Source organism: Anguilla anguilla, chromosome 6 (genome assembly GCF_013347855.1).
Source record: "Anguilla anguilla isolate fAngAng1 chromosome 6, fAngAng1.pri, whole genome shotgun sequence".
Taxonomy (NCBI): Eukaryota; Metazoa; Chordata; class Actinopteri; order Anguilliformes; family Anguillidae; genus Anguilla; species Anguilla anguilla.
The window spans coordinates 27,130,346-27,153,056 of NC_049206.1; the positions used below are offsets into that span (position 1 = coordinate 27,130,346).

A 22,711-nucleotide genomic window follows, 5' to 3' on the forward strand; every position below is an offset into this window, starting at 1 on the left:
TCTGAATAATTGTTTCTTCAGATCAGTGAATTTATTGCATTTCAAAGGGAATACATGCACTGGGTAGTGGGTGTTAAACAAAGCAAACAGAAACAGAAACCAGAACCAAACTTAAGTTGTCTTATTTTCTATCCATTATTTCTTTACAACAATTGTGGTCACAGTCACTTAGAATGGTACAATTCACAAAGCATCCAGTACATCTGGTCCATAGAGTCTATAGTCATGCAGATCCCAACGGCTCTACAGACCTCATGAGGACACACAGTTAACACTGATCAACAGCCATTTCTTCAGGACAGAGAACCTCACCTGCAACACCACCGTAGAAAGAACTTATGCGTTGACGAAGGCGAGGGAAATTGTTTTGCGAGGTTAAGAACCAATCCTTTGTCTGGTTGTTTTTTCTTCTATGGTAATACAAAAATAGGCCAGATTCATTACAATAAAAGATTAGCTAGGTCTGTTAGACAAACACCAAAGATAGTGGGTGCACACAACATTGATGCTGGGATAATACGAGAGACCCCAATCCCACCATGAACACGACACCTGTCAATCACCTTAAATGAGTTGCATTCAATAGTCAGGATGCCAAAACACCAGAGCTTGCTGATAAAGAAGTGCGAGTCCATTGCAATTTTTACATTTTTAAGTCTGCAGATATAACTAATACCTGATACATTTTCTCTTGCTACCAAGATAAAAATGTAATCTGTCAATACAATGTCTTGCATATAGTTTTGTAGTTTAACATACTGAAAAAAGCAACACATTAAAGTCTTAACTCTCTGCATGTAGCACACAATACGAGGAACAATAGAAGAAAAAACATACAGATACACTGGAGGATTTAATGGTAATGGTACAGGAGCCTTGACATGTTAATATATGACCTTATACTTATAATATTCATATTTATATATTTATATTTGTTCCAAAGTAAAGCTGGATTGATGATGGATGATAATGGTCACGTAACATCTACAATTTGATATCAGAGTCACATCAATATTTTCTTGAACAGATATATATTTATATTTATAACAGAGGGAACATAATGTGCTGACATAAAGAATTATATACATCTCAGCCATCCCACAGCTGACCATACATTATTGAGGCTGGTACGTGTGGGAAGGCATCACCATAGAGACCCCCGCTTTTCACCTCCACAAACACTTAAAACAAGAGTCAAAATACACTATATTTCTTTTTTTCTTTTTTTTTTTTAAGTTAAATTATAACACTGAGACAAGCACATTTTTCATACAGTTCACTTTTACAGATTGTGCTACAGTACAACATTGGTCAACTGGGGGCGACAGTGAGAAAAAGGAGCTGCATTCTGGAACGTTTGGAACACCTCAGCTGACATTTCCTTGGGGGTCCAGTAATACTCACAGCACCTGAGAAACAGCAAAGACTGCAGCATCACACACCTGAATTTATATTTATCAGTTAGAACAATCATATTCTCAGAGAATATCATCACGATATCAATAATTCATGTTTTAATCCACAGGAAGAGTTGACAATGCTGAAAAATATGCCTTACGTCTTGTAAGTGCTTTCCAAAACACATAATGATTTTAAAATGACACTTTTCTGTACATTATAGGGAGGTCTGAGATAGACTGCATGCATACAAATGGTGTAGATGTCTACTGGACCCAACAGGACCCAATCACAGTTAGAATAATGACAATAATTTTAAGGTTATTCTATTTTTAAAAATTAAAACTAACATGTTTATTACAAAATATTTGTCACATAAGAAAATTATTTGCCTGAAATACGTTACCATTTTTTATTAATTATGGTGCTGGAAATGCGGAGCTTGCATATCAACTTTAGCACAGGCTACATTTTTGTAGGCTACTTACAAATATAAGTGTCACGTACACATTTTCTCTACCATTCATTTCAATTTCTTTTTGGCAGGTAGGTGACATTATGAAGGTGGCATAGTGGTATTATCAACTAGTCATGAGTCATGGTTGGATTTTCATTTAAAACTCAGTATCATCAGTGAATTGAACACTGAGGAACAAGCTCTTGCAACCTCATGTTGTATCTCACCAATATAGGTATCATTACATTACAGGCATTTAGCAGACGCTCTTATCCAGAGCGACTTACACAACTTTTTACATAGCATTTTACATTGTATCCATTTATACAGCTGGATATATATATACTGAAGCAATGCAGATTAAGTACCTTGCTCAAGGGTACAACGGCAGTGTCCTTACCTGGGAATCGAACCGGCGACCTTTCGGTTACAAGCCCAGTTCCTTACCCACTGTGCTACACTCCGTCCCACTCCATATCAGTACTTTTCTGTACCACTAACAGCCTACCAGAGGCTTGTTTATTACTTTTCAGTTGCAAACAAATCTCTAGTGTACACATATAATCAGCCTCAAGTGTGATTTCAGTAAATGATACGGAAGTATTTTAAATCTGTCTTCTTCATACTGATACATCCTCCTGAGCCTGGCATTAAAATGTTTTAACATAATACTTGGTGTCTTGGATTACAAAAACTTTGCACTGAAAATATTTTTTTTCATATTATTTATTTTATTTTTATTCAATGCCCCTTGTAGTGTAGGTTTCAGTATCATATAATATATGCTTCTTGAGATTAATACCAGAGATCCATATCCCCTACAGGGGAAAAATGAATTGATGTGCCTTACCAGTACAATGTAGACATGAGGCTGATATTCATAGCATGCTAAAAAGAAGCAGTCTACGGCTCAAGGTTTAAAGTGAGGAAGATTCACCTGGTGCAGGAATGAGGATAAAGACTCACTAAATGGAGAGATGGTGAAACAGAACATGTATCTGGGACAGGACATTTAAAGGTAAACTATCGCCTGGGGCTGGAGGTTTATAGACTCACCTGGGAGTTTATAAGAAGTCTTTGATATTGAGGTCAGCCAGGGGATCTTTCGAAGGAGGCGGCTTTCTGGGGCTCTGAGCAGCTGGGGGCATCTGAGAGAGACATTAGGCAAGAAACAGGAAGGGAGCGTAAGGTTGCGTGTGTGAATGTGTGTGTATTTCTCTTTGTGTGTGTGTGTGTGTGTGTGTGTGTGTGTGTGTTTATGTGTGTGTTTGTGTTCATGTGTGTGTGTGTGTGTGTGTGTGTGTGTGTGTTTATGTGTGTGCTTGTGTTCATGTGTCTGTGTGTGTGTGTATGTGTGTGTGTGTTTGTGTTCATGTGTCTATGTGTGTATGTGTGTGACATTACCGGTGCACCGGGCGCTCCAGGTGCTCCTGCCGCAGGAAACTGTGGCCTCATTGGCTGAGAGAACATCTGAGGCATCATGGGAGCTCCAGCTCCGCCTGCTGCAGGCTGCAGGGAGAGAAGTAGGAAGTGAGACATAGAGGAGGAAGTGAGACATAGAGCCCCCCTCACTGAGTAGAACACTGTGGAACATTCTCCCAGCTGTCTTACCATGCCGAATCCAGGCTGCACCCCCATGGGAGGAACCATACCTCCTGTAACAGGCCCGGGGGAGGGGCCAGGCTGGGGGTGGGGGTGGGGATAGGGACATTACTGGACTACACTTAGAGGACACACACCACCAGATACACATGCACCCTACACTATAAACAAATCACACCGATTTCACAGTGTACACATCAAATTAAACACAAACTGATTCTGTGCATTGCACATATATTTATTAGCCAGTGTCCATTCAACATGTTATCTTGTTTAAAATGAATGGCAGAGATCCAAAAGCTTAATTGGGTTTAAAGGAACGAATGTACAGAGTACAAAAATCAGTTCATGTTTTTTCCATTGGTCAAGTTATGCTGTATGAATAGCAACAGGGACAGCACTGGGTGGAACGATATGGGAGCAAATGATTGGCAGTGTGGATATCATAGGAAATATCTGCAATGCCAGAGCCCTGTCTATCTGATCTTCACAAGTCTGGACCGTAAAAATTTTGTTTCCACAGAAACACAATTGTAGGAATAAGAACATCTGAATGTTTGATGTGGAGAATGGACATAATCAAGACCATCTAGCCCATTTAGACTTGTCATTTACCTACAGAATACGGTATCCAGCATTGTGTTAAGTTTGGTATTGAATATCCCCAAGGGTCTCTGCCTCAACTACATGACCTGGCAAGCTTCTGTAAACGTGAATAATTTATGTAAAAATTATGACGCCAAATATCACTGTAAAATGTAATCTTTAATTTCCACCTTTGGCACCTTGTTCTGCTGACAGAACTCATTGTGTAAATATTAGTAGTCTGTTAAAATGTGAAACCCTCAGCCAAATCAAATCTCCTGCATTGTCTCCTTCGCTGAGCTGACTATTTTTGCAAAACGACCCCTTTGGTTTCGCTTTTACATTTTATATTGAGACATTTAGTGGACTCCCTCATCCACAGAAACGTGCATAGCTCCCATAATTACAGCATGCCATCTATCCATCCATCCATTAATATACCTGGATATATGTTGGAGCACTTCAGGTTAAGTACTTAGCTCTGTACTTTCAGGTTAAGGGCATACCTGCTACCTCCTACCTGCTACAAGAGTGACAAGAGCAGGTCCCTAACCAATATACTACATTTAAGGAAACAAAAATGTGACAGTCCAGTATTGTTGTTTTTGGGGTACACATATTAATAGACAGAAGAGAACCACCTCCCTGAACACTGCTCCTTCGGTTTCCTGCACACCAGCACAACACTACACACGACATTTACCATCTGAGCAGCCCAGCCAGTGGGAGCTACCTGAGGCTGCCAGCTGGCCCCTCCTGTCATCTTCTTCTCATTCCACTGCAAGTCCCTGTGGGATGGAGAGTCCAACCAATCAATCGATCAATCAATCATTATAAACCCTCTTTAAAACAGTGATCTAGCTTCTCTGTTTAAGGACTTAAAATAATGGAATTCACTACCAGAGAGAGTTAGACAGTCTTTGTTTTAAAACATCTTCTAAACATATTATCAAGCTTTTCCATTCCAAGTATTTACTTGAAGTATCATTGAAATTGTGATATCATTGAGATTTCTCTATGAAATCCTAATGTTAAGTACATTAAGTATTCAAATGATGCATTCTGAGTGAATTGTAACAGGAGTAACACGCTTCGAAATGACATAGTCATCCAACTGAGAATACAACCTTCACTCTAGTCCAGCCCCCGGTTTAAAGTTCAATGTTCAAAGGTTCCAAACCAAACACCAAAAGCATGCAGCTAATGTAGCAGAATAATCAACTCTATTTAAATATTCTCAGGTGCTCCAGCGGAAAACAAGTGTATTTATGCATTACTACTGTAATGTAACTACCATTACAGCAGTGCATAGCGGTAAGCTGCTTGAGTCAATACAATTCTGCATTGTTTGACAGAAATATGTCAAAATAGGTCATATGCTTGAAAGGGCAATCAGATGGAAGTATGTATGTCAAGAGAATAAAGGAAAGGATGTGCTCTTACTTATTTTGATTCCCCATTCCTAGATCTGCAAGAGAATAAACAGGGTCAGTTACTGGTCTCCTGTTGCAGTCTGTGCTCTATTCCCCAGCTGTATGGCAGAGGGCAAACAGAGGCCATGCTGCAGCCCTACCTCCCACCACTAGAGGCCACTGTTCTTCTGGACCAGCGTGGCAACAGCAAAGATTTGCTTAGTTAATAGAAAATTCAGAGAAACCTAATTAAAAGTGGCTTGGTTGACAAGCCCGGGCCTTCTAGTGGCAGCTAGAAGCCTCGGCATTGGCTGTGTCACTAGACAAACATGGCAGGGTGGGTCTGAGTTAGCCCAGATAGCTTTGGGTTACTGTTACATTTGCTCCTTGGAACAACACACCAAGTGCCAACAGGCTACCAATTGCTGTGAGTGACAGATACACCTCTACTCAATTGCCACCAGCTCTCTCCTGGCACACCGTTCAGGAGGCAAGCTGTAAAATAATCACTGGCTCAGCAGTTGCAGGTGTCGTTGGGTGTGGGTGTGGCTAGCTAAACTGTAACTGATGAGGTGCGGTTGCTGATTCCAAAAACAGAAAAAAAACAGAAAGATATGAGCACAATATATAGCAGTGTGTATCACCTATCCATCTCAATATTAATTATTTCAATCGACCCAGAATAACCAAAGCAAAAAAGAGGCATTTTCTTGGTTAAAAGCAGTAATGTTATTTAAACATTTAACACACTTCCAACCTCTTCCAATCCAATGTAGATCACTGTCCCTACTGTATGTAGAACTGGCTGTATAGCAATGGCAAAAAGTATTATGTTAAAAATAATGTGCTACAATAAGTTTACATTAATAATAACTGCATTAATACTTACATTTAGTGTCACAGTATTTGCGTTGCAAGTAACCTTGGTATCAGTAGAATAAACCCAATGTGGGCTGTGCAGCCATATATAAATAAACAACTTCATGATGGTTAACAGTCCCTCGGTTTTACCTGGAGACCAAATCACACAGCCCCATTGTGTCTTATTTTCATATTACAGCACATTTTCAAGGATCTGCTACATGTTTGCCTGATACATACTCCCAACCAGGTTGGCCAGGGAGGAGTCCAGGTCGCCTCCGATGGCTTTCCCAGGTGAGGTGGCTGCTCCGGGCCCTTGGGGCGTCACTGCAGGCATGAGCAGCTCGCCTAATCCATCAAACACTTCAGAGAAGGGCGAGGGGTGGGCGGAGTATTAAGGATGTGCCAACACACAGCAACACAGATTACACAGCCACCACAGCCTACTCTAATCACACCGACCAGGGCTTTAGCTACGGATTACTATGACGGCGACCACACAGGACAATCACCATGACAACAATAAAGTGGCTAATACAACTAAGTACATTCAGCATATGGCATAGCTAAAACAGATTGTTTAACACGTATGTGACACTAAATTGCTTATTACAGTGGCTACACATGGTACTGTTCCACTGCCGATGCCAGGTTGAACTTCTAGTCCATACTTAGAGAATGTTCTTTATGTATATTATCTCAAATATATATTACTTAAGAATTTTTTAATATTCATTATTATGTCAGTGTTCACAATGTTACTCAGTGAGACACTGAACGCAATAAAGATGGAAGTACAATTACATTGTGTACATTATGACGGATTCAAATATGTTCCATATGAATGATACAGGGCTTTATAAATTCAAGCTTCCTCAAAACTTTATACTTGCCAGGAAGCTATAAAGATTTGTGTAGCAATGCACAATGACAAATTAGATGGTTAAGAGGCCAGAACTCACCAATCACACAGAGGAAGTAATGGCCCAGGAAAAATATGGACAGGCAGACAGACATTCACATACACACATGCACACAATGATATGCATATGCACGCACACATGCATGGACATGCGCGCGCACAAAAATGGGCACACACATACACATAGGCACCCACGCATGCATGCACGTGCACACACATACACCCACATATACACAGGCACACACAAACGTACATATACAGACGCACACGCACAAACACACACACACACACACACACACACACATGCACGGACAGACACAAACGTACGTACACGCACAGACAGGACAGAAGATACAGAGTAATGAGAGGGGGATAAACAGCATGGGAACACAGAAGAGAGGGGGAGAGAGGGAAGAAGAAAGAGAGAAAGACAGTTGAGGACTTAAGCCTTAAGCAATAGTATCCGTTGCATTTTCAGAGCAATGATTACATAACATGGAGGGCAGTTCCAGTGCGTGTAAAGATGCTTCTGTGGGAGTGACATGGCCTTCTCACACGCCAACATGCACACATGCTTGCACCCATGCACGCTCACATATGCACACAATCATCAACCCAAGGGCAGTGTGCTATACAGTTTCAAGTCTGTGATGCAATGGGAGCATCTGGTCAAAATGTTTGATGAACAAGATTTCACGGCTTTTTTAGTAAGTCAGGTTCCTCAGAACATGTGTTGAATTACATTGCCTAACTATATTCCTCAATTAAGAAAAAAAAACCTAGTACAAATGCAAGGATCCAAGGCTTAACCTGCAATTCACCAAACACCTGATTAATAAGCATCACATAATCAACACAACAAGCCTGGGTCTTACGTGAAGCCTCTGCGCCACCAGAGGGCGCTGCTGCTGGGGCTGAGCCAAAGGCTGCGTTAAACCCTGGCTGCATGAGACTGTTTTGGGCGGGGGAAGTGGCAGCTGCCGCTGCAGGGGCGGGATTCATGAGCCCTACGAGGAAGGGAAGGGGTGGGGGGGGGTTACGATATGCCCTCTCCATCACAAAACCCCCTAATCCTCCTTCATTAGACATTATACATAGCTAACAAAAGAGGATATAATCCAACACAGTAAAACCTCATCGATAGGATCGAGGATGAGGGTTGTTCAGAACTCAGAAAACAAATGTTCTGAAATTTGTGAGAGAAAGGGTGTGGTCAGAGAGAGAAAGGGCATGGCTAAATGCACTAAGGGAGTGTTAAGAGAGAAAATGGGCATGGCTGTAGCCAAAAAGGGTGTATTCAGAGAGAAAACGGGCATGGCTATAGCCAAAAAGGGTGTGGTCAGAGAGAGAAAGGGCATGGCTAAATGCACTAAGGGAGTGTTCAGAGAGAAAATGGGCATGGCTGTAGCCAAAAAGGGTGTGGTCAGAGAGAAAATTGGCATGGCTATAGCCAAAAAGGGTGTGGTCAGAGAGAAAACGGACATGGCTATAGCCAAAAAGGGGGTGGTCAGAGAGAAAACAGGAATGGCTATAGCCAAAAAGGGTGTGGTATAATAACAACAATATATAGCAATATAGTAATAATAATGAGCAGGCTCAGAGGCAGAATGCACATACAATTTTCTAAGCTTCAAAGTCGGTCACTTTAATTAAAATGATTTTTTTTAAAAGATTTTTGTAGCTGGGTGCAGCGAACATGAGATTGTTGTCAATGCTTGAGTCCCACACACTTATGGAGTATGCCTGTTCAGGTAGATTATTTTCCCAGGTCTATTAAAGAAGGTTATGCTAATGTTTCTGTGATGAGTGTGATCACAACTGTTTGCAATCAGGAAATGGAGCTTCCACAGGAGGACTGCTATAAGCTGACAATTGGCAAACTGTGTTTTAAAATAAAATTAGTATGAAGTGTCTCAGTGTCCAAAATCTTGTATTTGCTATAATTTGCATTAAAGCGACTCTGCATTAGCTAACAATAGATATACATAGCTCCATCTTGTTGTTAACTTACTGTGGACCTTACAGGTGAAATAAGCTACCAGTCTCTTCCCACAATTAATTGTTGCTTAAACAGGTCAGTAATTGTTTTGCATGAGTCATGGCTAAGATCCTTGACTCTTTCGACAAATTATTTGCCACACGGTATCCCCTTGTTAGATATATTCATACTGCACATAGCCCCATAGCCCAGGCTCAAAATTGTAGTTGTCACAGGCAAAGCGTAGCAGTTGAAAGCTCAGCTGGAAGGGTGTGGCCGCAGAGAGGAAATGGGCGTGGTCCCCGAAAGCACTGCAGTCATCACTGAAGGGCATTTCACACATGCTCACTGCCAGCGTTGGAGTGGCCATAGTGAGCGGATGGGGGAAGTCACAAGGTGGGGTTTTACCAGCTAGTAAGTCCACACCAGGGGCTCCTGGGGCGGTGGGCTGGGACTCACCGCCAGAACCGCCAAACGAATCTGCTGTTCCAAACCACGGCGAATCAGGACGTCCACAACGCAGCATGAGGACAGAGAAGGGTTAGACTCACCGCCCACACTCTGGGGACACTGGATACACAAGAGCAGGGAATTATGTTCAACATTCATGTGTACACATACACAGACACACTTGCGTACGAGCATACGCAATGCACATCTGCTCACAGCCACACACTCACAAATGCAAAGACGCACTCACATACACATATACAGTGCAAGCGGTGCTGTATATTCATATAAACTTCAACACGCCGCCTCTTCGATCCCAATTTGCTGTGGCATTCTATGTCTACAACCAATCACACTAACAGCTACCTCCGAGATGTGCATCTACAACCAATCACACTAACAGTTACCTCTGAGATCTGTATCTACAGCCAATCACACTCAGAGCTAACTCTGAAGTCTATAATCTACAACTAATCACAGGCAGTGCTATTTTTTAGCTGGTATCTACAGTATAACTTACAACCCTTAGAGATATGAGTGAACACAATTCCAGAAAACACCTAGATCTTTGGAAACTATTCTGTGACAACGACATATCAAAGGGAACATCAGTTCAACATAAAAGTGCAAAGTTTTTGAAGACTCCTGCTGGCTCAGAAGCCTCTTGTGCCCCCTGAGCCTCATCTGAAGAAGGAAACAGGACAGTGAGAAACAGACAGAGAGATTTGCCTGAAAGTGCTGGCCTGTATGTACCACTTCAGTGGCCTAAAATCCCATAAACAAACATATGCATCAAAGGATACCCTGGAGAGGGGGATTTTGAAAGTGAAAGGACCCGTATACACAGTGACCTACACACTGAGTCAAAGGTTCATTTAAATACAGGGCCCTGGCTCACAGTGACCGGAAAAAAGCAGCTCTTTGCAGGTACACTGCTGTGACTGTCGCTTCTCTCTGCCTCACAGCAAGTGCCATGACATTTAAAATGCTGGCCCTTCTGTCCCACGGTGCATTGTGGGATAGGATAGATGAGCTACGCACCCCCAAACAGGTCCAGCATCCCACCGGCATCCACTTTGGCAGAAGCTGCAGCAGCGAGAGGCGCAGCTTGGGTAGAAAATGCATCTGAAGGAAACAGAAAGCAGGGGGTCAGGAGACACTACATTGACTACTCTCTGTGTGAAATTTTTTTTTCCTAATGTTCATGCAGTATGTGCGCATTGGTGAGCGCGCAGAACTCACCGGACAGGAAGTCTGCGGTCAGGCCGGCGTCGGGTAAGGGGGAGGGGCCGCGCGAGGTCGCCGGGGCAGCTTCCGGGGGCGAGAGGAGACAGGGGGGTGAGAGAGAGAGAGGAGGGCAGCGCCGCCCCAGGGCCTCACCGCACTCCGCACGAGAGGGCACACACAAACACACGAAGCGGGAAAACAGAGAGCGAAGAAAATAAATTGCCCACAAGATGGAGACGCACGGAGTAAAATGAAAAAAAGAAAAGTCGAGTCGATATGGTACCTGCGGCGAACGGGTCTAGGCTAGGTGCTGCGTCGACTTTGGGAGCTAGAGCGGAGCTTTGGTCAGGCATAGAATCAAATAAATCTACGAACAGGGACACACACATTAATAATCAAATGAGTGCGTCAACATAAGCAAATACAGGCACAGACATAAAAAAATAATGTATCTAAGAACTGATTTAAAAAAACAATGCAGGGGGATCCCATGCATGGAAAAATGAAAGAAAGCAAATAACTTCTGGAAAATCCTCTTATAGCAGGGCGCAAAGCTGAAATAAGCTTCTGTGAGACATTTTAACTGAAGTTGCAGAGCAGAAGAGAGTTTGGGGCGATGGCGGTGAAACATATACTGGTGTCTATGGTGTTCAGGACTTCAAAATCTCGAGCCAACTGTCCCTGATATCTCAGACACATGAGATCTGGGGATTTTCCTGTGTGTGTGTGTGTGTGTGTGTGTGTGTGCATTTGTGTGCATGCATACGTGCCTGCGCATGTGAGTGTGCGCGTGTGTGTGTGTGTTACACGGAAAAAGACAGAGTGTCTGATATAAGGTTTGATTTAAAATGGTTTACAACTGTGGTCAGACAAAAAGAGCCAAAGGAGTTAAGCAAGGCTAGGAGGGGCAGTGAGACACGAGGCAAACAAATTACCACCGAACAGATCTAGCGAGGGAGCCACACAGGCAGCGGTGGGGGCGGGGGTGGGGGTGGCGGGGGCGACAGTCGGCATGGCGCTAGAGCTGAGGGTTACTACGGCAACGCTGGTCTCTGCAGGCTTCATTGCAAAGAGGTCCAGCCCTGGAGCAACTTCTGCACTGCCCTCAGTGGGGGCAAACGGGTCTTAAAGATAGTCAGGAGAGGCCAGAGAGAGGAAAGGAGGACGTTACACAATGATATCACCTCCACCTCTTTATCGGTAATTTCACAATTAGGCTCCAAGACACTACCTGTAATGATGCAGAGTAAACGTAAAGTTACAACATAATTCTAATGAAAGAAAAAAATACAAAATGTATTTACTAATTATTATCTACGGCAATTCTATGCCCTTAAATGCTCCACGTGAGTTGTCCTAAGCAGGATTTGTATCTTCTAAGGGTGCTAACTACATACTTACCAATGTGCTTTTTCAGATTTTAGTGAAAAATAAAACAAGGCAAATGCATTCAGTACATATTATCAGGTTAAAAAATTTAAAAAAATAAAAATTGGTGAGTACATGAGGCAAAACACATGTGGAACAGGAAACAGAAACTGAGGAGCAGGGTTCGACCTGAATACTCACCAGGTGAACAGTGCATGATGGAAATGAAGTACAGGACAGTGAGACAGCACAAGCTCAGGCACTTATGAAAGGTGGGGGCACTAGGCCCTGTGGACCCTAGGTCCCAGGCCCCAGCCTCACATGAACTGCTTCTAACACATCTGCACCTGCACACAGCAATGGGATCGACCTTCCGGATGAACGCACGTACACGCGTACACGCACGCACACACACGGCCCCACCCCCGCCTTCCCGCCCGCCCGGCAGTAAACAGGCTGCCTCATCACCCACCGGATCCCGGGACCGCGACCGTGTCTGCCGGTGTGGGCGTGGCTGCTCGTGCCACGCCTTCAGCAGGAGCCGCGGATTCTCCTGGGGGGGCGGAGAAGGAGTCTGCGGTGGAGGGGGGGAGGGGTGAAACCCAAAACACGAGAGGGAGAAAAAAAACAGGAAGAGGAATGTGGAAGGAGAGAAACAAATAAGGCAGGAAGTAAGAATCAAAGGAGATGAGAGGGAAATGAGAACACAAGCATGGCTCCACCACAGGAGAGGTTGCATTTCTTTACCACTAAAAGGCTGAGTTGGGTTTGTAAGCATATATAAAGCCTTTGCCCAATTTTGTTAATGTTGCGTCTCAGTTTACCATCCATAGTTCCATATGTAGTACAGTCAGTTTCATTTTCAATCCATGCGTCCAAAATAAGTCAGATTACAGGACTCTACATTTAAAATTGCTGAGCTTTTCTGTAATTCCAAAGTACATGCGTCTGGTGGAGAAGGGCTGTTTAGCTTTCACATTGCAAGTAGGAAATGAATAAAAGTGCTTGACCCAAATTGTCTATGACTTCAAACAGTGGCCCTTTAAAATGTGCTGTAAAGACTCGTCTCTGTATGATATTGGCAATAATCAAACAGTGAGTTTTCAAAAGGTTTATGGTTAGCTTGTTAATACTATTATAATATGAGAACAAAAGTAAAATCATTTCACTGCCACTCTAGGATTAAATGACTGGGATTTTTTTTCATAGAAACCAAATTGCTCTACCATTTGTTGAATAATGACATCATTTGTGAACTGAGTGAAATCAAGTCCCAGACTAGAGCCTAGAGAGAGAAAGATTAGGCCAGAACTATGTTCTGAAGGGAAAGAGATCAACCCAACACTACAGTTCAGAAGGGAAGAGATCAGCCCAACACTAGAACCCAGTGAGGGAGAGATCAACCCTCACTAGAGTCTAGAGAGAGAGAGACAAGCCCAACACTAAAGTCTAAAGAAGGAGAGATGAGCCCAACACTAGAGACTAGAGGGAATGATCAGCCTAACAACTGAGCATAGGAAGGGAAAGATCAGCCTGTGACTAGGAGCTAGAGAGGGGTACGATCAGTCTAAGGCTGTAGCTCGGAAAATACAACCCCAGCACCGAACACTGCAGTTTAATGGGTACTGTACATTAGTCCCTGCATCCTGGAGAGGAGCAAAACATCTTCCCATGTTACTGAAGGAAAATACTCATATTTTGCAACAAAACAAAAATTTTACTAATCCCATCTTCCTCATAAACAGCCATTTGATCTGATTGCAATTTGAACAATGTAAAGTCCCAAAAAAAAGTCATTCTAGTGTAGAGTACAAACAGAGAAGAGGGGAGCAGTCCGGTCCCTTCTTCCATCAGTCCCAGGAGAACTGGAAACTGACCTCCAAAGAGGTCCACGTCTCCAGGGCTGGAGGGAGCGGCGGCAGAAGGGGGAGGGGCCAGAGTGGCGGCCGAGGGGGCTGGGGTCGCCTCAGAAGGAGCGGCAGAGGGCGTGACAGCAGCGGCGGCGGGAGTGGGGGCGGAGTCTACGGTAAGGGCGGGTTCAGACAGAAGAGCTTCGGACGAGCTAGCGGGAGCAGCCAAGGAGTCTGCAGGCAACCACACCCGCAGACACAAACCAAAAACAAAGAGAGGGAGAGCAAAAGACACATTTCTACTGAGGCTAGACTTTAGGAAATAAAGCAGAGGAATTAACAGGAGCAAGTGACAGAAAGTCCAGTGTTTGCCATCATGTCAGTAGCATTATGACAGCGAGCAGCCAACAGGGGGCGATGTTTGCACCTTACTCACCCTCCCCAAGCAGATCTGAAGGGTGACATCATTCCATGGCAAGAGAAGAGGAGTGCAAGCGCAAGATGAAGTAAGTGAGTAAAAAGTGTGTTAGTGACAGCGAGAGAAAATCACATATGCTCATCTGAATGTGGTATGAACTAGTGAAAGATTCCACTTAAAGGGATATTTCACTTTGGTACGACACAAGTTATTTTGAGGAGCATCCCCCATTGTATCTGCATAGTGTGAATACTAGTGAGTAGCAACATCAGCTGTCCCTGCTGATGATTGGCTGAAATTGGCTGAAATACAGCAAGCTGTAGTATCATTTTAATGAAAGCACGCACTCTCTTTATCAATCTATTATCCTCCAAAGTTAGTGTATGCATTAAACCTGTTCGTTTTGGTGAGCTCATGAAAATGATTGGGAGTGAATTGGGTGCCGGACAACCCGGGAGGAATGGCAATGCCATTAAAGGTAAGCAGGGACAGCTGATGTTGCTAGTATTCACGGGATGCAAATACAATGGGTAAGCTCCACAAAATGACTTGTGTTATTCCAAAGTGAAATATCCCCTTAAAGACATCCCATTTAGATTTCTAATGACTAGTCCACTAAAGCAAACTGAATCCATGTCAATCTCTACTAACATTCCAGTTGGTGAAATTACAGTATCAATTAAACAAGAGCCATAGTTTTAGCTAATTAAGGGTGGTGATACAGACTGAATGCAAATAATTACACAAAAGGAAAATATCCAGTATTTGCTTACTGATCAGTCATCAGACCACTTTATTCTTTATGTAAACTGACCATTTTAAACGTTACATTTGTTGTGCTTATAAAAGTGGCTAAGCCAACCTGATGCCAACTAGGTTCTGCATATCCACTCAACAGCAATGCTATTCCATCTACAGTCTGTATCTGTATGTTTCCTGTTGCTGGTTAAACTGACTGTTCTGTGTTTCCAGTACACAAACTGAAACTAGCTATAAGTTCTGTTTTCCTTTCCATCTTTAAAACAAAAAGCAATGGTTGGAATCAATTCTTGCTAGAACTATAATGAGGTTAAATACCATACCTATTTAAATATATGTGCTGGCAGATTACAAACAGTAGAGGGAAATATAGTGAGGTAAAATAATGACAGGCTATTGGAGGATATGTATTCTACCGCATCAGTGAAAGTTGGTGGGAGTATATGATCTGTGAAATAAGTGTCAACCCCCTTCCCATCCAAAAAAGAAAAAAAGCTGTACTAGGCAAAAAAAAAAAGGACTGATATGGTATTGTGCAACGTCAGATACAGAGACAAACTCTCTTCATGACAACTTCTGTGATCTAACCAAGCAACGCAGTAATTCTTTGAGAACAGCGACAGATTTTACCTCCCCAGGAGGACGTGGGTGCAGCTGCCGCTCCTGTGGGCTCTGGGGCACTGGAGAGGTCCAGATCCAGCAAATCATTCGACACAGCACTACACAGAGAGAGGGAGGGGGAGAGAGAGTGAGAGAGAGAGCACGATAGATAGGCAGACAGATAGATGTGATAGTGAGTGAGTCAGTAATTTATTGTTATTTTCACACAGAAATTTCACACAGAAATCTGCCATGGAAATGTGTTGCTGTGCAGGGATTGCAATGCCAAAACAGGCACAAAACAATTTGAAGACCCTCAATGAAATGGCCGTGTGTTTGGACAGGTTCCTCTGTGTATCATTCCTGTCACAATACAAAGATATAACCTGGGTAGCACAGTCAATCGAAAAGGTAAAGAATAACGACAGCCTCAGGTCTGCACAACCAAATAACCAAATTAATGCGTAACATTAATAAAAATATACAGTACACAGCACACAAACACAACCCAGTGTGCTGTTGAGACTAAAGCTATTATACTATAAATTATATAGAAGAATACACAAAGGTATTTTTTTCAATTGATTTATGTCACTGATTAATGTTTAATAACCAGTCTCACAAAGAGTTAAATCGGGCTGTGAAACTGGCTGTATGTAAGCAATAATGTCCAAAAAGCTACAATACAAGCTAAAAATAAGACAAATATAAAAATAATTATTTATATATATATATATAATAAAATATATACATACTATAAGAGCAGAGGTCCCTGCACTGAACCCTATGGGACGTTTCACACAGCAAACATGGTTCCTCTTACTGCCACTTTTATATTCTACTTTGCAGCTAATTCCAAACCCAAACATTTTCATGATGGCATCTCATCTAGCAATCTGTCCAATATATTTTGCATGCCCAAATACATTATAACATGAGTTGGATCTGAGTCATGAAAATGTGTAGCTTTGTAAAAGAAGTCCAGAAGGCCTGTCCAGCATGAGCTTCGCCTGCTGGCTATGCCTTCTGGTTCAGTTTCTTCTCCAGGAATCATTCCAACTTGTCCCTTTTGATAATGTAACTGGCATCACTTGTAAAATCCAGGAATATAACAGGCAAGGCAAGTCCTGTAACCAGCTGACACCTCTGGTAGCCGGGAAGCAGAGAGGATGGAAGGGACATAGGAGAGGAGTATCTGGCAAGCTCCCAGGTAAGTGAGGAGGAAGTTCATTTAGGGTGACTCACTTAGTGGCCCCAGCAGACGGGGGCCCGGGCAGGGCCTCCACAGTGCCTCCATCCACTGTTTTAGCTGGAGTGGAGCTCGGAGATCCATTGGTGGGGGACCCCTGGGAGAAAGAAACAAGCCCATGTGATGAGGGAGATCCCTGTATCTGTGTGTGTTAGCGTGTGTGTGTGTGTGTGTGTGTGTGTGTGCATCTGTGAGAGTGTGTGTGTACCTCTGTGTGGTGTATGAAGAGTGCAAGTATGTATTTATGTCTGTTTAAGAATGTGTGCTTGAGTGTGTGTGTGCTTGTGTGTATGTGCAAACTTGGACATGCTTGTACATGGCACATGCACTTCATAAAGCAGCGTAGTGAAAAGGTAGATTCTGCGGTTGGAAATTCTCACTCACCTTAGTTGGAGACCTAAAAGAAATAAAGAAAAAGATTGAATGCGAGACAAATCAATTCGCTGGTAGCTGCCACATGACATAAACACTCTCAAGCTCTCATATCCTGAGGGAAAAATTGCCTCTGTGATACAGGACTCCAGTGCAAAGCTTTCAAACAACGGGGACACTCTCAAGGACACAAAAGACCTGAGGTGCAAACAGCCGCTCTCTGAGTCCGTCAAGGAAAAACCACACCTCCCCATCCAAATGTGTATTGTTCAGGCCCCAAATGTCCTCTCCTTCGATTATGAAAATGAATTAATTAGACAATCAGAAATCTTAATTTGTAACACAATTTAACCCTTTACTGTGGGTGAAAGAACACGCACTCACCCGTCCCTGCAGATCCCAGTGAAATGAAAAAGAATAAAAATTTGGGTTACTGTTCTGAAAAAAACATCAGCCCCCATTATAACAAATCCTCTTCTACAATAATGTTAGCAATGAGGAAAATTAAAAGGCTTCCGTGTCATTTAGAATCTCAGCTGCGTTTCCACATAACTTACACTGAAACTTCCTACAGTGAGGCCTAGTTGTCAGACCTACAACGCTAATGGATAAAGTGCCTCTTACCCTTTCTTCCCTTCTAGGGTGTTCACGTGAGCCTCCAGGGACTCCAGAAGACTGGGTGGAGCCTAAAATTTGACAAAACAGGGGCCACATATTAATGCACAATCAGTAGTACAGTGACCAAAGATTAATGTAGAATTTGTGATACAGGGAGCATAGATTAATTACAATCTGTTTACCATAGGATAATGTTGGATATGCGATACAAGGAATATAGGTTATAGGTTAATGCAGCATCTGTGGTAAAGGGGTTACACTGTACACAGTCATCCCATAGCAATATGGTGTGATTGAATAAAAGTAAATAATTTTTAAATTGATTTTTTTTTTTAAATCCCCAATAAAATCCTGCACAAGATGCCTTTACCTTTAAAGCCACTGTGGAATGTACAGGATGCCCATCGTACTACATCAAACCATAAATCTCATTCCAGCCCTAAAAACTCAATTACCCAAACTCACCATAAATTAAGCAACTAAGGACAGCCCACATTGCTCTACAGAAAACCCACCCAGAGTGTAACAAGCATTTAACTTTCCAAAACACTCTCATCACTGCAGCCTTATTAACACATCACACAATCACAGCAGTCATAAGCTAAACACACCACAAACAAAGTAAGCACTTCATAAGTTAAACAAAGTAGTTTCACAGCAGGAACTTTGTAAGTAAAATACACCACACTTTCACAGCAGGAACTTCATAAATTAAACATACCACACCTTTATTGATGCTGGGACTTTAGACTAGATTTCTAGCATTGTATTGTGCTTTGATAAATATTTTTCATTAAAATTATGATATTTGCTTGTCATATTTGAGAGTTCCAGTTGAATACAGTGTAAAACAGGATTTAACAGATTAAATCAGGGTTCATGAACTCTGCAGTCAGCAAGTACTTGTGGTTTATTTTCCATAAGCAGCCAATTTAGGCCTTAGAAACAAAAACTGTTCACTCCAGTCCGTTAATGACTCAAATTAAGTGCTTAAGTACTGAAACACATTGACAAGCAGTAGACACTGCAACCCTCCAGGGTTTGAGTTCGAGGACCCTGGATTATATGAAAAAGGAAACTGACACTCCACGCCACGATCATGCTCCCCAATGCCATATCTTCAGCACGGCCCAGCTCCACCCGTCCCCTCGCCCTTCCCTGCCCAACCGCACCCTTCACACTCCTTCATTCCACACAGGGCACTCCACGGGCGGGTCTCGACTGACCGGTTCCTCAAGTGTGCAGTTCTTAAAGGGACCTTCCTCGTTGTCTGACTCTCTCAAGTCCACCACCACACCAGGGTGCAGACACTTTTGAGTGAGGGATGAGGAGGAGGAAGAGGAGATGAACTGATGACAGCTGATGAGCAGTAGTTTTGGGAACCAGTTTTGTGAGTATTCCCTATTGGCCTTCAGCAAGCAGGGCAGCGCTTTGCTGCCAGATAGCTCCGCTTTCTCTCATACAGTAACACCGGGGTCCTCACACCGAGAGCAAGGTGTCCTTAGAACTGCCTGATAAATATTTCCACTGTTGTCTTATGTGACAACAATGTAACGTGTATGAGAAGCTTGCTTCAGATGTATGTTCTTTTTAAAAATTATCGAATAAAATCAATCAATCAAGAAGGGGCAAGGTGTCCTCAGCAGTGCTTGATGGCTATTCTAAAAATAGCCTGCATTTAAATTCAACTGTCAGTATATACATTTTAAAACCATTTTAAAACTTTGGAACAATGCAAAGGCAAAGTGTACAGAAAGGTGTACAGCAATGGCAGAATGCTGATAATGGTCTCAGGATGTGAAGTTAACTTTACAATGGAATCAACAGGTCACTGGAAACCCCTTAAAAATAAAGTCTCATCCCAACTGCTAACTAGGGAACCAAACTAAACTGAGCATGAAGCAAGACCTGCCTTAGGTCTGTGAAACCTGAGGCCATGAGATCAATAATTTAGATCTCTCTCTCTCTCTCTCTCTCTCTCTCTCTCTCTCTCTCTCTCTCTCTCAATTCAATTAAAAAATTAGCTACAATGTACAGTACACAAACTACAATGCAAAGTCATGAATTATAAACAAACACCGAATTGATACAAGCAAATCGTAAACTAATAATTATTAGATTAGGATAATGATTAATAAAACAGCAAAAGAGAGTTTATCATAATTTATGAACAATAAGGCACACAACTGTTCCTCAGGCTGTCAGGTAGCTGCACATTGTGGGCCAAATGTAGGCATCACCTTTCCTCTTCCTGGAGAATTATAATACAGTGATTCAGGTAGGTTTGGGAACTTTTGGTATTGTATTTTGAATTTGGGGAAGAAATGTTGTCTCATTTTTTTCGCATTTCTCACATTTAATGAGGAAGTGCAGCTCTGTCTCTGTCACCAGGCTGTACTCCCTGACTCTGTGCTTCGTCAATGCTTTCCTTAGCTTGTGGTTTTTCACTGTGGTCAGATGCCACAGTGTATTCTTGGTTTGGGACCAAATTACATGTCAATTTGCTAGATTCTTTTTTTATTTGAGTTTCCCAATAGGTAACGTAATTCTATCAGATTCATTGGAATCGGGCTGTCCTGAGGCTGGATGGTGTAAGTGTGGGTAAGTGAATTGTGCCCCAGGACCAGCTGATTAAGGGGCCTCTTCTCTAGGCTAAGTTCATGGCATTTCAGGGCATCACAGTGGTATAAGTGGGAGTCGCTGTTTTTTAGGTGCTTCCAGAATTGAATGGCGGATGTTAATGATGGAAGAATTTAGGGTTTTTTTTCTTTTTCAATCATATTTGCGTATTTATTTCCTGTATACAATGATTTAATAACAACATATGTTTCACCCCCTACACCACTTTCTATTTATATAGTAAACCATCATGCCAGATTGATTCAAAAGGTTTTTGGAAATCAATACAGCAGGCAAATATTCTTACTGTTTTGGTTACCATGTTTGTCTATTAGGGTGTGTAGGGCATAAATATGGTCAGTTGTGCAATGTTTTGGTAAAATGCCAATATTTTACTGTAGTGTAGATGTCTTGTATTTTGCTTTCTCTCTCTCTCTCATTCTCATGTCATGGCTATGCCCCCCCAGCCCCCAGCATAGCCTACATCAGCATCCGCAGCGAGAATCTCTACATACTTCACACTTCATATTCATCTGACAGCTCTTTCGACTGGACTGGCTAAACTCAGTAACCCCCAAAGCTTAAACACATCCCAGCATACTGTGATTGGTCAAGTAGGCTGGAGCTGCAGCTGGGATTTTGTTGATTAACAGACTAATTTCAGGATGCATGCAGCCACAGTAAATAATATTGAAAAAATCACTGATAGTGATGGCATTTAAGAGAATAACTTACATAAGAAACGTCAGGGATGTCATTTTTATCGACCCCGACTTGCTGAAAAAGAAACAGAAAAAGTGGGCAGTAAGACACTGAAATAATTTATATTAATTATTTTTCATTAAACAAAAATGAGGAATGCATACCAGTACCCAGTGATCACAGATATATGGTTGAGTTTAGTTAGGACAGACATACACAGACCTACTGAGGACACAGACAGACACATTCAGTGAGAACAGACATACAGACAGGCTTTTTGGTACATATTTACTAAGCTTGTGCTGGGAAATATGTGCCTTAAATGTTCATGTGTTTAGCACACATGTAATGTAATAAATGCAATATCAGCTACATTTTACAGGTTAGCCTCAAATCATAGGCATTTTTGGGAATCCAAATGCAAGACCACTAAAGAATTTGGTGGATAGTAGGTGGATAAGTGCACACAAACTACCTCGTGCAATCTGTCAAGGCAGGTGACACCCGCAGACGAAAACTATGAGTGTTATTCACTGCCTGAGGAAAGCGAGTCTCACGTTTCAGTCAGACATGACAGCATTGTCACGGATGGTATAACTGGCGCTAGGAGACAGCACATGAACGTCACACTTAAGAGATGTTCAGAGGGAAAAAAAAAAAACATGATAAAAACTACATTTACATATCATTCAGCACCCTAAATATTGGATGAGATGGATGACTACCTGCAACTACAAACACTACCTGCAACCACAAATACTGGCTAATACAGTAATAAGTGTCTCTTGCTATATGTGCTAAATTTAAATTTTCAGCGTGCTATCCATTGTTCTTAACATCCTATTTCAAAATGTTTAATATGCAATGTGAAAACATATTTCGCTGCCACGTTCATTTACATGATTACTATTAGTAGATACCCTGCTAAAATAACTACTTGTGTTTTCAACACTCAAAGCAATTTCAGGCAGTAAATTTTGCCCTTTGTAAGGACACATACACACACACACACACACATACGCACACACACACAGAGCCTCAGGCTCAGTGGGTGATACCTCAGCAATCTTGAGAAACTCTGAAATTCTGGTAATCCTGGTCAGGAACCTCTTGTAGATTTCCAGTGCATCCTTGCATTCTCCTTTCTTCATTTTGAAGAATTTCTCTGAAATTAAAATGACCATCATTTTGGTTTGGCACCAGATAAATCAACCAACCGTGTAAAACAGTATCACATAGAGGCTTACAGCTTGGACATATTATG

General features: G+C 42.3%; 1 protein-coding gene across 17 annotated transcripts in view; it reads right to left on the minus strand.

Annotated features, from left to right (window-relative positions):
- The window catches only part of LOC118230003 (clathrin coat assembly protein AP180-like), a 37,882-nt gene continuing 15,171 nt past the window's right edge, over positions 1-22,711 (minus strand). Inside the window, exons 7-27 of one of the 17 annotated variants that reach the window (XM_035422645.1) lie at positions 22,506-22,612; positions 21,481-21,522; positions 18,133-18,194; positions 17,893-17,898; positions 17,521-17,533; positions 17,133-17,233; positions 15,918-16,006; positions 14,547-14,561; positions 14,138-14,344; positions 12,733-12,834; positions 10,908-10,976; positions 10,707-10,790; positions 9,624-9,695; positions 8,113-8,244; positions 6,556-6,678; positions 5,486-5,510; positions 4,746-4,830; positions 3,467-3,538; positions 3,260-3,364; positions 2,912-3,003; positions 1-1,409 (exon numbers count right to left, since the gene is read on the minus strand). In XM_035422645.1, the coding sequence (XP_035278536.1) occupies positions 2,920-3,003; positions 3,260-3,364; positions 3,467-3,538; positions 4,746-4,830; positions 5,486-5,510; positions 6,556-6,678; positions 8,113-8,244; positions 9,624-9,695; positions 10,707-10,790; positions 10,908-10,976; positions 12,733-12,834; positions 14,138-14,344; positions 14,547-14,561; positions 15,918-16,006; positions 17,133-17,233; positions 17,521-17,533; positions 17,893-17,898; positions 18,133-18,194; positions 21,481-21,522; positions 22,506-22,612 (1,595 nt within the window). In that variant the 3' untranslated portion in view covers positions 1-1,409; positions 2,912-2,919. Of the gene's footprint in view, positions 1,410-2,911; positions 3,004-3,259; positions 3,365-3,466; positions 3,539-4,745; positions 4,831-5,485; positions 5,511-6,555; positions 6,679-8,112; positions 8,245-9,623; positions 9,699-10,706; positions 10,791-10,907; positions 10,977-12,732; positions 12,835-14,137; positions 14,345-14,546; positions 14,562-15,917; positions 16,007-17,132; positions 17,234-17,520; positions 17,534-17,892; positions 17,899-18,132; positions 18,195-21,480; positions 21,523-22,505; positions 22,613-22,711 lie in introns of all 17 variants that reach the window. The other 16 variants (XM_035422646.1, XM_035422644.1, XM_035422649.1 and 13 more) reach the window with 16 other exon arrangements.